This window comes from Sphaerodactylus townsendi, linkage group LG04 (assembly GCF_021028975.2).
Source record: "Sphaerodactylus townsendi isolate TG3544 linkage group LG04, MPM_Stown_v2.3, whole genome shotgun sequence".
Taxonomy (NCBI): domain Eukaryota; kingdom Metazoa; phylum Chordata; class Lepidosauria; order Squamata; family Sphaerodactylidae; genus Sphaerodactylus; species Sphaerodactylus townsendi.
This window is the reverse complement of record NC_059428.1, coordinates 28282842-28305410: the sequence shown is the minus strand read 5'-3', so window position 1 is coordinate 28305410 and position 22569 is coordinate 28282842. Positions and strand designations below refer to the sequence as shown.

The following is a 22569-nucleotide window of genomic DNA, read 5'->3' as shown; positions in this document are numbered from 1 at the left end:
CGGTCCAGAAAAAGAAGAAGAGTTGGATTTATATCCTCCCTTTCTCTCCTGTAAGGAGACTCAAAGGGGCTGATACGCAGTGGCGTAGGAGGTTAAGAGCTCGTGTATCTAATCTGGAGGAACCGGGTTTGATTCCCCGCTCTGCCGCTTGAGCTGTGGAGGTTTATCTGGGGAATTCAGATTAGCCTGTACACTCCCACACACGCCAGCTGGGTGACCTTGGGCTAGTCACAGCTTCTCAGAGCTCTCTCAGCCCCACCTACCTCACAGGGTGTTTGTTGTGAGGGGGGAAGGGCAAGGAGATTGTAAGCCCCTTTGAGTCTCCTGCAGGAGAGAAAGGGGGGATATAAATCCAAACTCTTCTTCTTCTTCTTCCCCCCCCCCTCCCCACAGCAAACACCCTGTGAGGTAGGTGGGGCTGAGAGAGCTCAGAAGAACTGTGACTAGCCCAAGGTCACCCAGCTGGCGTGTGTTGGACAGCACAGGCTGATCTGAATTCCCAGATAAGCCTCCACAGCTCAAATGGCAGAGCAGGGAATCAAACCCGGTTCTTCCAGATTAGAGTGCACCTGCTCTTAACCACTATACCAGAAAAGCACACAAGTAACATGTGCATCCACAACACAATTTACCAAGTTAGGGTAGAAAACATGGGCACAGGAACTAATACTAGATTTTAAAACTTTGCATTTAGCAAGAATCTGTCTGTGTGCCAGAAGATTCAGCAGCACTGTACTGCTTTTGACTGCTTGCAGTCAAGCTGATCTTTGAGATAAGGTCAAAGTTATGAGTGTATAAAGTTGACTTTCTTACTTAACCGCTCCCCCCTCCTCCGCAGTGCTTAGTTGGTAGTTATAATTCTTAACTCAAGCATTTTTTATTTTAAAACAAAACAAAAATCCATGTTTCTCATCCATGGCATTAAATCAGCAAAATTACTCAGGTGTCAATCCTAAGTACACTCTCCTCCCAAGTGGGGTCCATTGAATAGAATAGGACATACTTCTGAGTAGGTATATCTAGGATTATTCCCTTAGTTATTCAAGTCTGTGGGCTGATATACTGATTTACACTGCATTACATTGCAAGTTCATCTCCTGCCCTTCCATATTAACTTGCACCAAACTTGTGGAAGTTCATAAGTAAAAGCTAGTGGTTCCCTGTGCCTGAAGTGTCTGCCTATTCCAGGAGCAACACTGCAAATGTTTTGGAAGAGTAAGCCACGTTACATCTGTAAGAAGACGAACAAACTAAAGCATCACTGGTGTGTGGCTTGGAAAAATAAAGTAATTCTCTGATTGCAAATGTGGTGGTTACTTCAGAGCTGGTTCACATGATTTCCAGCTGGAAATTCTTTATGCAGAGCATTGACTCACACTCTCTCAACCTGTGTGGGAAGCAGGGCATATAGCCCAAATGTGAGCGTACATGGCCTTCACTGATCCATAGGTATTTTTGAATGTGGTATTCTGATGGATGGGCAAAGATCCTGCCCATTGCTCTCTCCAATCTCCTGTTTCCTTGTTGGTATGTGTGCAGAGTGGGTAATAGCTAGTCAGGACCCATGGATGGCTAAAGTATCCAACTGGGGGAAGGCAGTGAAGGAGAAAAATCTGTTACATCGTCAGCTCTTGTCTGATAGGATTTGTGATTTCAGAGAGAGAGGCTGGAGGGATTCTGTATCAGAGCTTGGTTTAAGAGAAAGTAGGGTAGAACAGTGAATGTTTACTGATAGGAGTTGTTTCTCCAGAGGAGTCCACAGGAAGAAATCCCTTCACGGGAGATTTTGTGCATCTCAGAGCATGGCTTTTGAGATAAAGCAGGCTAATTTCAGTCAACACTTAAAGGGGGATACTGTGAATCTGTGGCTTTTCAGAGTTTCATTTGCAGGGTCAGTTACTTAAATTTCCAGAAAGCAGTCATGCTTATATTGTGAGATTCCTAAGGTTGGAGGAAAGGCCGAAGATTTACCTCTGGTATCAAACTTTGACTGAAAACTTCTCTCTGGACTCTTACCTGGCTAACTGAGACATTCTAACTTTCTGAAGCCGGCAAATACTGTGTGTTTTGCTTGTACAGAGATTCAGGCCTCTTCACTGCATAACCTTATTCCATCCAAGGAAGTTAATGAAAATTACTGGGTTCTCCCCTGTTTATCTCAAGTCTCATTGGTATTTGTTGCTTTCAGATGCTGTTTAGTGGTGTTTGTCAGGTGAAGGTTGGAGTAGGGAGCGCACTGGTCAAACGACATAGCACACTACTTTTTAAAGGCATTTAATTCCAACCTTGACAAGTATTTGGTGGCCCCACCCATCCTTGGCAGGCATCATACCACCCACAGACACCACACTGAGGACCCCTGAGCTTTATCAACAATGTAGTTGCATAGAAATGTATCAAACTTTAAAAAAAAGCTCAACCTATATGATATTATAAATATTGGCATTCCAATAATAATTAAAAAGTCCCAAAGTCAATAGTAAGACCTATTTTGCATGCCTAGTGTTCTTGGATTGGTCCAAGTACATAGGAGAGGCTGCAGCTGCACGGTATGTGCAGGATTTCTGACCATCAGCAGTATATGAATTAGTTTCTGGGCATGCAGCATAATGTAACTGCTAAGTGTTCTGAAGAGGCAATATTTTCATTACTCCCTGGCGCCATGGTGGCGAACCTTCGGCACACCAGAAGTTATGGACTACAGTTCCCATCAGCCCCTGCCAGCATGGCAGTTGACCATGCTGGCAGGGGCTGATGGGAATTGTAGTCCATAACATCTGGAGTTCCAAAGGTTCGCCACCACTGCACGGTAGCAGAAGGCTTTGTATGCCGTAATAATCTTGGATGCTCAAGAAACTTTTGAACACAAGCCTATTGCCTTTGTAATCAGCTAACTATTGTCTGCCCCATCATCCGATGCCCCTTGAACCTCTTGCTTACTATTTTGATCAGGTTTTTTTTTCCTGATAGTACCTTTTCCCTTACAGTACCAGGAAACAAAATATATATATATACACACACACACACACACACACCCCAACAAGATGGAGGTATATGCTAATAAAACTGTACTATTCTACCAGGGGTTTCCATCTGGTCAACTGGGTTGATTGCGCTATCCCCATATTACTATCTTGGCCTCTCGTGGGTACGGGGTGTGTGTGTTTGGGGGGGGACAGTTCATCGCCATCTGTTTATTATAGTTTTCTGACTCTATTATATGTTTATATTATATGTGGTTATGGTTGTTTTATTGTTGGTTTGGTTGTTCGCCACCCTGAGCCCTGCAGGGGAGGGAGGGCTACAAATATAAATAAATAAATAAATAAATAAATAACATTCTTCTGTTTTTTTATTTTTCTCATTAGTGGACTCATTGGATGCAGCTGGGCCATGGTCTTTGCTTCTGCTGGTTTCCAAGTAAAACTTTATGATGTTGTGCAAGAACAGATAACAAGAGCCCTGGAAAAAATCAGGTGAGTCACCTGACTTCCTTTAGCTTAGATTGATCAGTATTAATTTATTTCCCCGTAGAGATGTTCAGTGTATTGTCGAAGGCTTTCACGGCCGGAATCACTGGGGTGCTGTGTGGTTTCCAGGCTGTATGGCCGTGTTCTAGCAGCATTCTCTCCTGACGTTTCGCCTGCAGCAGCTGCACAGGCCACAGCACCCCATTAATTTATTTACTGACTGATTATTGCGTTTGATTTCTAATTCCAGATAGAGTGAAAACACAAATAAGGAAACAACAGGGATTTTGGAGGGGGTACAAAGAATGTGTGAACATTATTTTTAATCTAGGACCATCTTTGCATGGGTTATATCCCCGGAGTTGAATACTGTTGAGACTATAGTTCTTTCTCTTGCACCTCCTGGGGTTTCACGGTCTTTTCTCCAATCTTTTGCAAACTTGGTTTCCTTTAAGGGGTTGGGAAAGATCACAGTAAAACCTGAATGGCTGCTGTGTGGGGAGAAAAATTAGGATTAGGCAATCATTTTCCATAGGTCTGTTATGGCCATTTCCTGCCATTGTCCCTGGTAGAGGGACTTTTTGGTTGCTCAACCTTTTGGCTAAGATTAAGTGTAGTACAAAAAAATCAGCTCTAGAATTATAGAGAGATAAGGGCAATGACATATTTCCACAATAGAAGGGACTAGAGATGTATTGTTTTTGAAAAAAAACGGAATGCGGATAACCTGGTATGTTGTATTGGTGTAGTGTTATATCAATATAATGATGTTCTAGGGCTGATCTTTATAAAGCTGCAGAAGTTTTGGTGGCCAGGGACCAGGTGGAAATGTGTTATGTGGAAGTCCTGTTTCTGCTGCATTTTATCACCAGCCATATCCAGCAACAGGGAAACCATGCAACTCTGTCTCTATGTGGAAAAATCCTAGAATGTTCATAACTTAGACAACCGTCTGCTCCATAGAGCATTAATGCTTGTCAGATTTAATGCCCTTCCTTCTAAAGACCAAGTAGGAAGATATCAAGGAATTCCAGCAGTAGTGCAGTATTGCCAGTGTTCCAACAAGTCACATGACACAACCTAGAATATTTTACTGGAATGCCATTTTCACACTAATGCTCGTAGATTACATCTCTCTCCCCTTCTTAAATCAAGGAACTTAACGTCTAATGAAAACACTGTATAACTTCTTCTAAGCAATCTTTCCCCTGTAATAACTACCTCAGTTGCTTCCTTTTTAGCTGAAGACTAGATCAAATTTTAACAATGTTGATGTTTTATGAGATTTAACTATTTATACGACTACGTTTTATGTTGAACAGTTTTAGAGCTATAGTATAGATGTCTATTTGATAACTGTAACTGTAATTGCATTATGCCTAATAAAGGGGTATGTGTGTGCGCGCCCTAGAATGAAAAAAAGTATGCCATTCAGTCCTTGTCGTGCTTTGTATGAGAGCCTTAACTATTTGTTAAACTCACTAATATATTCTTAGTGTGATCTGAGAATCTTAGCTCAGGGATATGGGAGTATATGAGCAAGTTTCTAGTTGTCCTGGAGAAAACATTAAAAATGAACAATTCACACGCTCTCCTTCTGAATTAAACTAGTATGGGCAGCTCAATCCGGGGGTGGGTGAGGGTGGGGAGCAACACCACAGCCAGGTGCAGAACAACAATGTAGCTGAGCCGCTCCCAAAAGGGAAAGTTAAGGTTACAGCCAGCACTAGAACTGAGAAAGGGAAAAAGACAAGCAGTAATGGCATAGAGAGCTCGCACCGTGGCCCCCAGCTGTGGCTCAGCAGGGTGACCATACAGATTCTGCCACACCCACAGCCACAGGGTGGAGCCATTGAAAGAGGGCAGGGAAAGGGCAGCCCCCCATCAACAAGCCCCCCTGGAAGCATCAGTGAGGGGAGCAGCAACCTCCTCCTCCTCCCATTATCAATATTCCTTTCTCAGTAGTTGCAGGTAAGGAGATGGAGAGGATGGTAATAGAGCATTCCTGTGCATGTGGCACCTGTTATAACCTGTTATAACGCATCCTTCCCATCAGTTCTTGGCTATGCAGCTGCTAGCCCTAAAAAGTATCTTTCAATGGAGAGATGACCCCCACAGGGTGTTGGCTTTGCTCTCCTGGGGAGTGAGCTTGTGTGCAGGGGTTAGCCCTGTGGTGCAAAGTGGCAGCCCAGTGTTCCAGGATCTAGCCCATTGTGCAAAGTGACAGACCACTTGCACGATATGCTCCCTCTGAGTGCTTGCCCCGGCCCCATGGGTGCCTCTCTGCTCATGCAGAGTCTGCAAGCCTGATAGCTGTCTGATAGCGTCCCAGGCCGTGCGCCTTACCTGATGAGATGTTTTATCTTGAGAGATGTTTATGAAGGGGAGAAGCCTGTACTATTGGCTGCTGCTGAGTGGGTATTTGCTGCTGCCCCGTTGACAAGCTGTTTGGTCAGCTTCCAGGCGACAGTGGCAAGGGGGCAGGGTTGTGTTGAGGAGGAAAGGCTCAATGGGTTGCACGTTGGTTTTTGATGGCATAACTTTGTACTGGTAAAAGTGGGTGTTCCAAGGCCAAAAATCTGACTATTGATGGGTATGTTCCCAGGAACATCCCCTTTGCTCCTGCACAAAACCCTGTGCTGGGGCTCATGCAGCACCACCAAGGATGTAGGTATAGATTTTTTATGTGGGGGGTCAGGGGCCGTGCCCCCAAGCCCCGCCCCCGGCCTCAGTGCTTATAAAAGCAGCTCTCCGAGGCCAGGGACGTCAGATTCCCCTGCCCTCCCTGCCCCTCCCCCACTGGCTGGGCTCCCAGCCGGCAGTCCTTTCTGCCCTCCGCTCTGAGCAGAGGCATAGCTAGGGAAAATGGAGCCCAGTACAAAATCTGAGCTTTGTGGGGGCTTTCCAATGAGCAGCCGCTGTGATGCTGGAATCCACCCCCAAATAGCATCACTTTCAATGGTGTTTAAACTAGGGAGCCCACATTCTCCTTTTAAATCCACCTTAAAGGAAGAATCTGAGGTCCCCAGTTTAAACATTGAAAGTGATGCTGTTTTGAAACAGCATCACTTTCAATGTTTAAACTGGGAATCTCAGATTCTCCCTTTAAACCTATGCTGAAAGGAGTGGATCTGGAGAAATTTGGGGGGTGCCTGCTGTCAGAGGTGCAATTGTTAAGCTAGCACAGGGGTAGGGAACCTGCGGCTCTCCAGATGTTCAGGAACTACAATTCCCATCAGCCTCTGTCAGCATGGCCAATTGGCCATGCTGGTAGGGGCTGATGGGAATTGTAGTTCCTGAACATCTGGAGAGCCGCAGGTTCCCTACCCCTGAGCTAGCAGCACCAAAATTTCAGAGGATCTTTAGGAGATTCTCCTGATGATACCACCCAGGTTTGGTGAAGTTTAGTTCAGAGGGGCCAAAGTTATGGACCCTCAAATGTGTAGCCCCCATCTCCTATTAGCTCCCATTGGAAACAATGGGGGATGGGGCACCCACTTTGGTAGTCCGTAGCTTTGAACCCCCTAGACCAAACTTCACCAAACCTGGGTGGTATCAGTAGGAGACTCCCCTGATGATACTACCCAGGTATGGTGAAGTTTGGTTCGGGGGGGGGGGCAAAGTTATGGACCCTCAAATGTGTAGCCCCCATCTGCTATTAGCTTCCATTGGAAACAATGGGGGAGGGGGCACCCCCTTTGGACCCCCTAGACCAGGGGTAGGGAACCTGCGGCTCTCCAGATGTTCAGGAACTGCAATTCCCATCAGCCTCTGTCAGCATGGCCAATTGGCCATGCTGGTAGGGGCTGATGGGAATTGTAGTTCCTGAACATCTGGAGAGCCGCAGGTTCCCTACCCCTGCCCTAGACCAAACTTCACCAAATCTGGGTGGTATCAGCAGGAGAGTCCCCTGAAGATACCCTGAAGTTTGGTGTTTCTAGACTAGAAATTTCACCTCCTGCAGGCCAAAAACAGAAATAACACTGGAAAAATACAAAAAACCCACAAACAGGGGCAGAACTTTAGACATGTAATGGGGGGGTTTGAACCCAAGAACCCCCCCTTACCTACGTCCTTGAGCACCACTCCCCAGCATTTGTGTAGGTGCCCCAGCATCACTGTAAATATCTCTTGTGCCAGCAGAAGGAATATTTATGCCAGTGCTGAGGATGCATTACTTCCTGTGTGCTTTTGGCTCCACCTTGTGGATTGTGCTGTAAATAATTCACAAAGTTGCTTGGAAAAACTATTAAGGTCTGTGGCCTAAACTACTGTGTATATAGCCTGCTGAAACTTAGATACCACTGTGGAATTTTGCTTCATTTAATGTGTGATGTTAATACTTCTGTTTTTAAACTTCTGGTTGTTTATACAATCTAATTCTATTGCATTGTTTGTTAAATGTCTCATCCTGTTGATCGTGTTGACTAATTCTGTGTAATCTGCCTTGAGTAAAGGCAGGTTTTAAATAATATACATAAATATTTTGGATGTCCTACACTGATGTGAAGAAGTTCTGGTTTTCTCTTGAGCAAATAATCATTTGCAATTAAAGGAGAATAAATGTCTGTATAGTTCAGTTTTAAGCCAATCCTTCTAGCCCAGTTTTCCTGTTAATCTCACCCTGTTTAGGATTGTCTAGTAAATCGCTGATACAGTTATCAGTATTCTAATGGTTACTGATGTATGGTTTTTTTGCTTGATGACACAGTGGTTGTCACACACACCCCCCCCCCGTGACACCAATGCATAAACTGAGATTTCTTTTTCAGAAATTCAGAGCAGATGTTTCACATGTGGAATTCTACAGCTGATGTTCCTCTAGAATGCATGAGATTGTGTATAGATGGAAATACCGCCTGAAGAGCTGCACCTACCTAAACCTAACTAACAGCCCAGGGGGATTTCTGCGGGTGGAACTGACTTTAGCAGGCTTCCACTGGGCTTTCAAGCTGGGAATGCCCCTGGCGCAGGCCTTTTCGGGTGGCGCAAGTCTGTTTTGCCCTACGGAGGGCTTTCAGGTGACTGGGGTGTTCCCGGTTTTTGGTGATTCTGTTTAGCCACTATGGGAAATAGGATGCTAGTTGAATCTTTGGCCCAGTCCAGTGGGGCTTCATGTTTATATGTTGTCCATGCTGTCAAAATATTTCCCAAAGCTCAAGTTCATAGAATACTAGGCTGTAGAATTTCCACATGAACAAGATAATAAGCAAGATATTAGCTTTGAAGATAATAGCTTTGAAGATACCATGTTTCCCCGAAAATAAGACAGTGTCTTGTATAAAGTTTTGCTCCCAAAGATGCGCTATGTCTTATTTTCAGTGGATGTCTTAATTTTCCGTGTTCTGTTCGTCGGGCATGCTTCCAAACAAAACTTTGCTACGTCTTACTTTCGGGGGATGCCTTATATTTCGCACTTCAGCAAAACCTCTACTACGTCTTATTTTCAGGGGATGTCTTATATTCGGGGAAACAGGGTATGTATATATATAAATAAAAGGGGGAAATATAACATGTAATAGGCATGTATCAGGAATAGGATTGGTAGAGAAGGAGGCTGGCAGCTGGACCAAAAAAAATATTCTGCAGTGTTTGGTTGTTGTGGGTTTTCTGGGCTGTGTAGCCACACAGCCCGGAAAACCCACAACAACCAGTTGAATCCAGCCGTGAAAGCCTTCGACAATACATCTACAGTGTTTCTTTTCTCCTACTCAGCAAAACCTCTACACATCCTTTTTCCTTATGTATGCTGGGAACTTGTTCCTTCCTCAAAGCTACAGCTGCAGTTCTTGGTGTATTCAGCAATAATTTTTTTAAAAAATAGAACGGACGTCTTGCAATGCAGTACTCCCTCCTAATCCCACTGACTTGAATAGAAAGGTATTACTCTGCTTAGAAATGCATTGCTGGAGCTCTTCAGTTGCAGCACCGTACCATTTGTGTCAAGTTCAACAGCTCATTGTCTAAACTGCCTTGTCAGAAAGCATGAATAAATTACACCCATGAACATTTCTTGCATGAAACTGCTTCCTTCAGCTAGATGCAGCTCTTTATTGGAGATGATAAAATGACAGGTAGAGTTCCTAGAATTTAAATATGGTATGACAGTTTGGCCTGATTTGTATAAATGTTGACTTGTGTCTTTGTATGAATTAGTATCCTCCTTACAAATCTAAATCCATTCAAATCCACCAGTAAATAATAAGCAATCAGTGTGTGCATGCATCTGTTTGCTCCAGGGTATGTCGGCCTGTTCTGTCTCAAAGGAATGTTTTCTGCCTAGGAATGTTTTAGGAAACGTTTCTTACTGCTTTGTGGGTCTCTGTTCATCATAGTAATGAGCTTTGGCCTTGCACAGCAATGTGACCAGAATTAGCTTCTAGGCTCAAAGATCTGGTCCTCTGAGAGAAGGAGCCATCCTCAGAAGAGAGCATTCACCCGCTCTTTCACAGTTCCCCTCTGTCTGCTATAGTACAGTTTGGAATTTCTCTGTGGGGTTCTCCTAATAGCATCAAGGTTTTTTCCCTCATTTTCCCCTTCAGCTTATTTTTGCTCATTATCATGACTGTCCCTTACCCCATACTGAAACCGGTTTCCTGCTTTTTCAAGGATTTTAGGCTATAGTGGTTAAGAGCGGCAGATTCTAATCTGGTGAACCAGGTTCAATTCCTCAGCTCCTCCGCATGAAGCCTGCTGGGTGAACTTGGGCCAGTCACAGTTCTCTCAGAACTCTCTCAGCCCATGCAGAAGCAGGCAATGGCAAACCACTTCTGAACCACTCTTGCCTTGAAAGTCCTGTGGGGTCGCCATGACTTGATGGTACACACACGCAGGATGCTCTGATGGGCCTCTGGGGCAGGGCAGAGGATGACACCGACTGGGATTAAATACAGAATGTGGTAAAAAAAATCCAGTTTCCTCATGTGTCTTAACTTTTCGTGGCATGAATTTCTGCCTTATCCAACAACTGATTCTGTAGCATAAACAGCTGTATGCTTCTGGGTCCTGTGCATATTAACCTTTTATTTTAAAATATTCGGAGATTAATATGCAAGAACTGTGCAGAGACCCACACTGTTCAGTCTCCTTAAGAATGAAAACTGTGCTGTGTGACATTATGGCAGTCCCATCAAATACTAGTAAGCATCTGGGTTTCTTGGGGAGCAGTCATGGCCCAGAGTTGTGGAGTGTCTGCAGAAGGTCCCAGATTTGGTCCCTGTCATGTGTGGTTAAAAGGAACCGGTAGTTGGTGATGTGAAAAGCCTCTAGCTGAGACTCTGGAGAGTTGGTACCAGTCAAAATACCAGCCAGAAGTCTGCCTCTGTGTGAGATAGCTCCATGTGCACAAATTGCACCTCCACCATAAACTCATTAAGGTTGCATTCAAATGTTGCTTCTAACCATCAGGCTAGGATTTACAAAAACCTGGTTTGTTGCCTGGCCTGTCTTTCCTTTCTCTTTTGAGAATCCCAGTTAGCAACTACTAACCCCAGTTATTGTAATGTACAAAAGAAGTTTGCAACATTAGTTTGCCCCCCACTACCCCTACAGACCAGGACTTCAAATTCTGCTGATGAAAAGAAGTGGTGTTGAGGAAAGTCACCAACTAAACAGTACACGAACGCAACTTCGGTGGCTTTAGGCAAGGCATTGTTCTGTCTATGCCTTAGCTGCTTTCCTATGTAATATGTGAACAGTGATAATGATCTACCACATAAGGCTATTGTGAAAACGAATAACATAATGAGTCGAAGCACTTTGAACACTTTTGGAAGTGCTAGATAAATGCATGGTGATGATAATGACGATTGTTCTGTTGGAGGCTGAGCAGTCATGTCCAGCCCTCAGGCTAAGAATCTGTGAGAATTCCATGAAGTGATACCTCCTGGCTGCCTCTGGCTAGGCATCAGGACAGCAGTGTGAGTTATTTCTCCTCCAAGTTATAACGTTATCTTCAGCATTTAGGCTCACTAAGTGATACCTCCCCTAACACTCTTTCATTGTAGCTTTCCTCTAACAAAGTTTTCTGTTGTCTTCTTGCAATTTGCTAAAATCACCAGCAAGATCTTTAGGTATGATAGTCTTGGATAGCTAAAATGACTTTGCCCAGATGGAATTGGGAGGAACAACAGCATAGTTGTGGAAAGAGACAGAGCAAAGCAGTCTCAAGTTTCTATGTCCTTGGCATAGTGGGTGGTTCTTTTCCTCCTGTGAACAAGAACGTGCGTTTGTTTTTTCCTTGTTGTTAATCTTTCTGGCTTAGTCTGAAGTCCAAGATAAAACCTTTAACAACTTGAGCAGATTTTGAGTTTACTTTGATTACTCTGTTTACTTTGCTTGCTTTGATTTCCCTGCCTGCAATATAAGGAAGTGTTTTCAATTGCCTGCTGTTAATGTTGCTCTCTTTTGGTTCCAAATGATTATGGGCGCCGCCACCACCATTTATTTATTTATTTGTTTGTTAAATTTATTAAATTTATAGGCCGCCTCATCCCTGAAGGGCTCGAGGCGGCTCACAACATGACTGTTTCCAGAATAGTAAATCAATATAACATAAAATCTAACTCATTAAAATTCAGCAGCAATTAAAACAATAAATACAGATTAAACAACAAAGGTTGTGTAAAAACACACACACGCGCCCGGTCTAAAGGCCAAAGGAGAAGGGAGGAGAGGCAGGGCCCAGGATGGAATCAGGGCCCTACCAGGATGGAAAAGGCAGCTTAGTTCCAGTTTCAGTGGGGGGCAATAGAACCGCAGCCAGCCCCTCCAAAAGCCCAGTGGAATAGCTCCGTCTTAAAGGCCCTGCGGAACTCACCAAGGTCCCGCAGGGCCCGGACAGCTGGAGGTAGAGCATTCCACCAGGCAGGGGCCAGAGCCCAGCCGCATCGTCGCAGGACCATCATTCATCATCTCTACTGGTTTTGGAATGCTGCTATGTTCTTCTGAGTTTTAAGTTATGAATTTTTAATTATTTATTAATTATTTATTGTGCACTATTGTTTTTAGTAGTTGTTTTGTTGTACACCACCCAGAGCCCATCAAGGGTGGGCGGTTCATTAAATCTAATAAATAATAATAATAACATTGTCGAAGGCCGGATTCAACTGGTTGTGGTGGGTTTTCTGGGCTGTGTAGATCTTGTTCCTAACGTTTCGCCTGCATCTGTGGCTGGCATCTTCAGAGGTGTATCACAGAGGGAAGTCTGTTACACACTGTGTCCAGTGTGTATAACTAACACATATGTTAGTTAATATAACTAATGGCCCAATTCTGAGGAGGAGCGTGAATTCGCTTTTGGAAGCAGCAGAGATCTGCATCGACACATTTACCCCCCCTGCTGGCATAAGAGGCACCCACACCAGCAGGAAGAACAAAGAGGCTGGTGTGTGGATGCTGCTCAGTTCCAGGACAGCCAAATCCAGAAGTGAGCGGAACTGGGGAAGTGCGCTGGCGACCAAACAGATGCTGGTGCAGGGAACGCTGTCCTCTTCAGCTGTAGGTGTAATGCCACCATAAAGTGTAGCATAAGCCTGTTTAGGCTATGGAGCGATTCAAGTGGCAGGATAATCTTTAAAATCCCCTGTGCGCTAATTCCCTGGCCTTGTCTGGGTCCCCAGTGTCTTGCTGCCTCAGTGGGTCACTGCTCAAATGGAGTAATGTAAGGTGAATTTTAAAGCAACAGTGCCTTTAAGATTCCCCTTACTTTCCTCCCAGAGGGGCTGGGCACAGGGGCGGGGGGGGGGGTACTGTTTTGTAGTGGCATGCCACTGGGGAATGCAGAAGGATTCACTGCACAAAAAATGGCTTGTGCAAATTGTGGATTGTTGATACTTTGGTTGCACAACCCCCCCTTTCTCATTTGTGTGCAATATGGATGTAGAAGGATTGCAGGGGGTGGGGGCCAGTGTACCTGTGCCAGTGGACAGTTCAACAGTGGGCAGCCAGTAATCCAGTAGGGAAAGGGAAGGGCCACAGTTGCTATGTTGCACAGGGGCTTAAGCAGTTTACAAGACACAGAGGGTCTTGGCTAAGGCAAAACTGTACCTTGGAGAAAGAGTCTGCCCCCAGTTGCAGGACAGGTAGGCAAGGCCCAGAGAGAAAAGCATTGTTACTAGCCTGGTGGCAGAGGCCAGGTGTGTGCCTCCAAGCAGTGTAAATGAGAGCGTGCTTCTTGGGCGCAGGGGGTTTAATTCATATAGGGGGAAATGGGCTTTTGGATTTGGTTTTGGCTTCTTGGACAAGTAATAGATGTGCTATAGATGACTATATCAATCTGAGCAAAATGGCAACAAAAGGAGAAGTTGATGATTGTGGAAAGTGTCTCTTGTTGCAAAATGCCCATATCTAATCATCCCTGAATGTGGATCCTTGGGTGGGGCGCTGCTTCATATCTGCCCTGGAAAAAGCTCATTTAGTGTGATTCCATGGGTGCTTCCGTTCTCTCCTTCAGCCTCTGCTTTCTGTCTTCTGACCAGAATTCCCCTTCATCCTTATTCAGGTTTAAAGCACATCAGAGGGACAGTTGGGGTAATTAGGTTAATAATCCCACAGTCCTTGAAACTGTCGCTGACTAAAAGTTTAAGGTAGCTCCCTGTTTCAAGCATCCCATGGGGTGATGTCACATCACAACGTATACTGTTTTCGGGATGGTTTGCCATTTCCTTCCTCAGTCATCTACGCTTTACCCCCTGCAAGCTGGGTATTCTTTTCACCAGTCTTGGAAGAATGAAAGGTTGAGTCAGCCGTGAGCCTGCTACCTGAAACCGACTTCCATTGGGATTGAACTCAGGTCATGAGCAGAGCTTTGACTGCCGTACTGCAGCTTACCACTCTTTGCCACGGAATTGTAAATTCCACTGACTGCAGCAGCGGAAGTTCATGACACAGCTGATAAAATGGTGTATTCCTCTGCAAACTTGTTGGGCGACCCTGGAGCTAAAATGCTATTTAATGTGGCAGAGTTCAGACTATATGGAATATGCATGTATTAGCAGAGTTTTCAAAGTTTTCCAGCTTGTGTCTAAAATATGGCCGCAGAGACTCCACCAAACCTGAATTTACCTTGTAGCAGAATGCTGAACTAGATGGACTCTGGTCTGATCCAGCAGGCTGTTTCTTATGTTCTTATGATGTTCACCTATGCTTTGTGAATGGCACAAGTAGTGGAAAAGAATAAAACTAATAACTGTATTGTATGATGTTCTTTTTTAAAAAAATAGGGTGCAGATGAAAGAACTGGAGGAGATAGGAATGTTGAAAGGAACACTGAACACTGAGCAGCAGCTGTCTCTTATTAGTGGCTGCACAGACTTAAAAGAGGCAGTAGAGGGCTCTGTTTACGTTCAGGTGAGTAGTTGCTGATTAATTTAAATTTGTCAAGAGTTCCCACATCATGGGGCGTTGGAGTAAGCAGCGTTGGAGTAAGCAGCTGCAGTTTATTAATGCTGAAAATGTTTATTTTATTGAGAGACGCTGTTTGTGCTCTGTAAATTCAGTGGATTCAATCCAGCACATTCTTTTGAATTGTCAGTTCCACTCCATTCCACGTAACAGTTATCTGCTCCCACTTCTTAAAGTAAAAAACAGACTGTCCATGGATCATACGGTATCTTACCTATTGAATGACCTTTCTCCTGAAATAACCACCAAAGTTGCCATTTTTAGTTGAAATGGAAAAAGAAAGGGAACAGCTTCCTACTTGATTTTATAACCTCTGTTTCTTTCTTTTTATTGAATCATTTTATGTCCTAGTATCTGATTTTACAGCTGAAATACAATGTATATATACATGACATGCCTCATAAATTATTGTATTATTTGTTTATTTTATTTAGGTCTGGCAGCAAATTAAACAGAAAATGTGTGGCTCTTTTTCCCAAACAAAACCTTATTCTTACTATGAAGCAATAGTTATTTCCATTCCAATGATATTTGTATACTGACTAATGTGCAACAGAACAAAACAGGAAAGATATTTCCCTGTTGGCAGAAATGTTCAGTATTTGCTCCATATCTTAGAAGAGCCCCCTGTGTGTATGTTCGTATTTGACTCATGTAGGCGTATACCCTAGAAAATGTTGTGCTGTGTGAACTTTGCCCTTTGTGTATGCATCTCCTGAAATATTTTGCATGCCCACTGGAGGGAGGCAGTGTGTTAGAAAGTCTTATGAAGAGCCTTCAAGATGGTTACATTTTTTTTTAAGCTGAGCAGCTCACCAACAGGCTATTTTTCTTTTTAGCATTCTCTTTGGGCTGTGAGTCCAGGCACAGATTTTGTCTTCTGCCATTCCATGTACTTTTCTCCAACAGCCCTGAAGAGGCCAAGTTAGAGCTGGTGCTGTAGATAATGTTTAATAATCCACACCAGCAAATAGCCTGATGTTTTTGTTTGGCCATTACACTGAAATCAGAGGTATCAATCTATACTGTCACAGTAGTTCACCCATGCAAAATATTCAACAATTAAAAAAAAAAACCATGCAAACTTTGTCCAAGTATGTACTTGCCAGGATTATGTGCTGCCTGCCTTACCCTGGGGTAGTCATAAAATAAAGGGTGCTCTTTAAATGCATTGCTCGGGATATAGTCTGCCCTCCCAGTTGAAAACATCAGCAGATAATTTTAAGGATCACAATAACACAATGTTTTAAATCTGAAAATATACAATGAAAATATAAAACATGGAAATCTACTCAAATATTTGTGTCTTTCATTATTAGTAACTTTTAAAGCTTGTTTTTTTAATCTCAAGGTACAGTAATCAATCTTACTTTATAGTTGTAAGATATTTAGGTGGGTTTAGAATTCAGCTTGTGCCAATTGAAAGCACTTCTGCTCCCATGTTTCTGTTCTAGCTGCAGCATCCCATCCTAAACTATTCTGGGGGACTGCAGTTGGAAGAAGAGTTTGGATTTATACCCCACTTTTCTCAGGTTTAAGGAATCTTAAAGCAGCTTACAAACTCCTTCCCTTTCTTTCCCCACAACAGACAGCTTGTGAGGTAGGTGGGGCTGAGAGAGTTCTGAGAAACCTGTGACTAGGCCAAGATCACCCAGCAGGCTTCATATGTAGGAGTGGGGAAACAAACCTCCAGATTGGAGTCCACCTGTCTTAACCACTATACCACAGTGGAGGTTGAAATGAATGGGAAAGACTCATTCTTCATTTGGATCTCTGTTAGTTCTTCACGGCATCCTGCCTATTACATCATCACCTTCATACAATTTCCCTTCCTTTTAATTTCCCAAAATAATATGGATGTACTCTCCTATTGTCACTGGGTTTTTTTCACACAGGTAGGGTCAGATCCATACTAATTTTTCCATTAATAGAAGAGATAAAGTAATATCTGTCAATTTGTTCTTCCTACCGCCACTCTCTGATTTGTCCCTTCCTTTTCTGTTTCTGAAGCCTACCCCCGCCCCCACATCTCCCAGGAGCAGCATTTTGGGGAGATCAAGGGGTTGATTGGCATGGGGGGGGGGAGCATGTTCCACTGACAAAAGTTGCTAACCTGAGCAGACAAAATGTAAAGCCATTCTAAACGCGAGTGTAAATGTTTTCCTTCTACTATAACATGTTTACCTACATGCTTGCCGTTTAATAGAGGTGAGAAAGCCACAAGCCTGTCAGTTGGATCTGCCTCTCCTGACCTGATTTCTGTTTAATTGCTTGCGTCATATCCCTGCAGCTATTCAGTTTCACTCCCACTACAGTACTGACGTACGCTGTGTAAACTGCCACGAGAAAGGTGGACTGAAAGTATCGTAAATAAAATGAATAAAAATGTATTCACATATTCACTCAGAGGCTGACTGTGCAGTGGGAGGGGTCTTTTTGTTGAAGTAGAATATTTACCAGGTGATCATTAGACCTGCAGAGAGGGAATAATCTAAGGCTCATTCCGCACATGCAGAATAATGCACTTTCAAACTGCTTTCAGTGCTCTTTGAGACTGTGCGGAATAGCAAAATCCACTTGCAAACTGTTGTGAAAGTGGTTTGAAAACGCATTATTTTGCATGTGCGGAAGGGGCCAAGGATTGCTTTTTGCTTGACAATATATGGAGCTGCCTTATATTGAACCATATGCTTATTAAGCATAATACTTAATTATACTTAATAGACTGTGGTCTGTTGAGATCAATGTTGTCTCCCCTGACTCTTAACAGCTCCCCATGGTGTCAAGTAGAATTCTTTCAAATTAGCTGCTGAAGATAGAGGTAGTCCCCTGTATAAGCACCAGGTCATTACTGACATCACATCACTATGTTTACTAGGCAGACTATGTTCTATGGGGTAGTTTGCCATTGCCTTCCTCAGTTGTCTGCACTTTGCATCCAGAAAACTGGGTACTGATTTAACTGACGGCAGAAGGACAGAAGGATGAATCAACCTTAAGCCGGCTACCTGAAATTGACTTCCATTGGGATTGAACTTGGGTGGGGAGCAGATCTTCAACTGCAGTACTGCAACTTACCTGATCCGTAATTGGAGACGCCAGGGAATCGAACCTGGGACCTTCTGTATGCAAAGCAGGTGAAAAGCAGGGACCGATGGCCCCTTCAGAGCTTCTCAAGCCTGCTGGGTGATGTGAACAGAGACCTGTGTAGGAGTGTGGACCAGGTGTTCATGTCTAGATGCATGTTGCGGGTGGGGTATGATGTGACATCTGATGAAAACATACTGCTGTGCCATGCTTCTTGTACTAATTTCCTGTTAATCAGCAGGCTTTTAGAGCATTCTCTAACCAGCCTAAAGTTAGATATTGGTAGAAAGTGCTGTCAAGTCAAATAAAAGAAGAGGAAGAAGAGTTTGGATTTATACCGGCCCTGTAAGGAGACTCAAAGGGGCTGACAATCTCCTTTCCCTTCCCCCCCTCCCACAACAAACACCCTGTGAGGTGGGTGGGGCTGAGAGAGCTCCGAAGAGCTGTGACTCTCCCAAGGTCATGTGTTGGGAGTGCACAGGCTAATTGAATTCCCCAGATAAGCCTCCACAGCTCAAGCGGCAGAGCGGGGAATCAAACCCAGTTCTCCAGATTAGAGTGCACCTGCTCTTAACCACTTCGCCACTGCTGCTCCCCAGGGCAAGGTTTTCAAGGCAAGAGCTGCCTCTGTGTAGCAATCCTGTACTTCTGTGATGGTTTCCAAATCCAAATACTAATCAGGCTTGACTTTGCAGAGCTTTGAAGATTCTATGAAATCCAGCTAACATTAGGCCAAGAACAGCAGCATTAGAACAATGTTTCCGACTAGTTAATGCTGCAGTGCAAAGCCATTGAACTGGTGTTTAGCAGTAGCCTGTAAAGGAATAGACCCGGCACATGATCATTTGGAATTTTATTGTCTTAATGATGGGATGTTGTAGAACCATACCTGTAAATTCATAGCTTTTGTAGGGATAACAGGCGTGGTGCAGACCCTATCTGAAGGCTACATCTGACACAATGTAAGGAGGAGCTCCGGATTTTCCCCCACCTCTGCTTGGATAAGCAGGACACCTGTCTGCATGAAGACCTGTCGGTGTAGGAAGAAGGAAGTGGACACTCCCTCTTATTTCTCTGAAGTTCTGCATCCTGTCCTAGTTTGCAGGAAAACTTCCTTTAATTGCACCAGTGAGCAGGTGGATGCAATTCTTCTTTTCCTGTCCAGGGCCAGGGTAACTTAAAATCCATGCTCTTTTTGTCTTCCTTCCTACTTGCAGCTTCAGCAACTTTCCCTGCCCAATCATATTTCTATTTATCAATAGTCCTGAGGACGGTTGCAATAAAATGGGCGAGCACTTGATATTCTCATAGTGATGCACACCCTTCTATTGTGCCTGCCAGCACTTGCCTGCCCTGTTGCAGAAAATGCAGTTTCATCTCAAGAGATGAAGCTGACTTGGTGGGCTTTTGGTTGCCTGTCTGAAAAAAAAATGTAGTTCTGAAAAGTGTATGTAAGGAGCATCCCAAACCCAGAATGATTAAGTGACTGTATGAAGAAAGAATAAAGCATTCAATACTTTTTCATTCAAGGCCAGTAAAGGCAAAGGATTATAAAATTACAACTGATGTAGTAGAAGAAAAAGAGTTTGGATTTATACCCCGCCTTTCTCTCCTGTAAGGAGTCTCAAGGTGGCTTACAAGCTCCTTTCCCTTCCTCTCCCCTCAACAGACACCTTGTGAGGTAGGTGGGGCTGAGAAAGTTCTAAAGAACTGTGACTAGCCTGAGGTCACCCAGCAGGAATGTAGGAGTGCAGAAACACATCAGGTTCACCAGATAATCCTCTATCACTCAGGTGGGGGAGTGGGGAATCAAACCCGGTTCTCCAAATTAGAATCCACCTGCTCTTAACCACTATACCACACTGGCTCACAAGGTCTGTCTACACATTACCCCCAGCAAGACGGGTACTTACTTTACTAACCTCAGAAGGATGGCAGGCTGAATCTACCTTGAGCCATCTAACTGAAACCAACTTCCACTGAGATCAAACTTGCATCATATGCAAAGCTTTGATAAATCCAAAATCATCATCTTATTCCTCTAGACAACTGGGGAAGGCAATGGCAAACCCCATAAACTTAGTTTGCCTAATAAGCATCATGATTTATTAGCAATGACACATTGCTTACACAGTGTGGCACAATAACAGCCATAACATGACACACAGATACTGAAATATATTAAGTTTGTAAGGACACAATTTGATGACTGCATATGCTGGTATAGGCTGCAGTGTACACAGCTGATGGTCTCTTATAAATATATGATGTGCAAATGTACTCATTTCATGGTTACACTTTCATCATCATATTTTAGGGACTTTTAAAATATTAAAATCAAACCTTGATTTTTTTTTAATGCTGTAATGCTTGGATAATATTTACACTTCAGATTTCCTAGGGACCAATGGTATAGCATCAATCTATGAGTATTATAACTGTAGGTTTTCTGCAGGCCTGTAACTACATAAAGTGATGTGCTGTTTTCCTAGCATTCAGGGGAAAGAGTGCCTCTTCAAAATCATGGTCAGTCTAAAGCAGGGGTCTTCAAACTATGGCCCTCCAGATGTTCATGGACTACAATTCCCATCAGCCCCTGCCAGCATGGCCAAGTGGCAGGGCTGATGGAAATTGTAGTCCATGAACATCTGGAGGGCCATAGTTTGAAGACCTCTGGTCTAAAGCATAGGTGTCAAACTCGCAGCCCTCCAGATGTTATAGACTACAGTTCCCACCATCCCCTGCCAGCATCATGCTGGGAGGGGATGATGGGAACTGTAGTCCATAACATCTGGAGGGCCGCAAGTTTGACACCTGTGGTCTAAAGCATGGAATGGATCGTATTTGTACATACTTAACTTGCAGGATCCATTTCTCAGGATCTGTTTTCTCTCAGAGGCCTTAATTACAGGTCAGGTACCTGTGATGTGCCACATCAAACTTTGGTGGAGTGAATTGGCTCTTCTGTCTACTGGACAGCAGCATTTTTGCTGTGAGGATGTTTTAAGTTTTTTTTTTTAAAGCCCCACCTAAACTCACATGTTCAATAAAACTTTCTATGACATAAAAGGGCCTTGGTAGGTACAGTATGGAATAGATCTACAAGAGCTAAAACAATTTCTTCAGAATTGTTCTCAGCATATGTAGCATATAGGAGTATTCCAGAGTAATTAAGCATTCACTGAGAGTATTCAGAGTGGACACAGTGCAGTATTGGAGGGACAGAATGTGCTTTATGGCTCTTGTCAAATCTTATATTCTGCAATCACAGAGAATAGTACTTCAGTAGTCAAACAAAAGTCCTTTAAGGGGAAGCTCTCAGCAGAAAGTTGTTGTTGAAATCCAACAAATTGGCATGTCCTAATCAGGTTTTTACAAGAGACACTATAACAAGATACAGGCTCAGTTGAAAATCAGGCTACAGTAACCCTATTCAGGAGTTGGAGCTTTGGGAAAAAAGACTTACTGTTTTGATGCCAAAGAGAAGTGTGATCTTCACCACCACAAAAAATGAGCCCAGGAATATTCAATATCCATTAAGATGCACTCAGGTGGACTTTACCTGTGGTGAACTGATTTCAGTACTGTTCCCTATCCATTTCTTGCTTGGTTTTTTCCCCCTCAGGGCAAAACAGAATAGTTTTAGAGTTCCCCCAGGCTTTGTAGTTGGAAGCAAGTGATGAAGACCTTGATTAATAGATGGTTTAGAGCTTAATTTGTCCTTCAGGGAATCCGGTCTGCCTAACTAAGAAAATAAATCCGTTCTTGACAAGGACAGAAATTTTATTGCACCCGTCCAACAAATTTAATACAATTGTGCCACTATCAAAGAACCCCCTCAGCAAATAGTCTATTCAGAGGCCTTACATAATTGTTGCAGGTTTAAGTTTCCGAGGGTGTTGAGCTTCCCCCTCTGTGATTATCATCTGGTCTGAAAGAAAGCCTTGGGTTTCAAGGTGGAGAATCTCACAATAAACCTATTCAGTGCCCCTCTTTTATTAGTTTAAACAGGTATCTACATAGTTCCTTGCCTTGTCACTCACTTAAAGGAAACTATTTAAAGGTAGCCCACCTTGCAAACTGAATTGATCCTGGGATTACAAGTGGAGCATTGTTTTCCATCACTGAGGGAATGCATAACAGTTGGATTTGCTGTTCTAAAACAGCTCAGTTTATCTCTGAATTGTAGTCATTTTGTGACTTAAAAACTCAGTAAAATTCCACGGCCTCAGTTCTAAACTAGGAATTGCATCCCGCTCCCATTGGTTTTGAAACGATTGTGTATAAAACGCCCATCAATTCTTCAATTTATCAAAGTACACTTAAAAATGTTGACCTTTCTTGTGAGGATAAAATGGTGGTGGTAGTCTTGAAAAATCATATGCCGCTATGAATACCTTGGAGGAAGGTTAAGAGGGGGGAATTTTAAAAATAACCAGGACTGGATTACTGCAATGAACAGAACTTTCTTCTTTCAGCAGCCTCGTGCATGCCCCCATAAACTAAGCATCTGAAGATCTCTCATATTTTGGCAATGCAGCACAGAGGAAATAAAGGGGGGGGGGGGAATTGGGGCAAAATCCCAGTTTCTGTGTGACCAGAACAAGTC

General features: G+C 43.6%; 1 protein-coding gene across 1 annotated transcript in view; it reads left to right on the top strand.

The window, feature by feature from the left end:
• Positions 1–22569, top strand: part of CRYL1 (crystallin lambda 1) — a 53660-nt gene that overhangs the window by 3809 nt on the left and 27282 nt on the right. Inside the window, exons 2-3 of the mRNA XM_048492418.1 lie at positions 3369–3476; positions 14693–14819. Of these exons, the coding sequence (XP_048348375.1) occupies positions 3369–3476; positions 14693–14819 (235 nt within the window). The remainder of the gene's footprint in view (positions 1–3368; positions 3477–14692; positions 14820–22569) is intronic.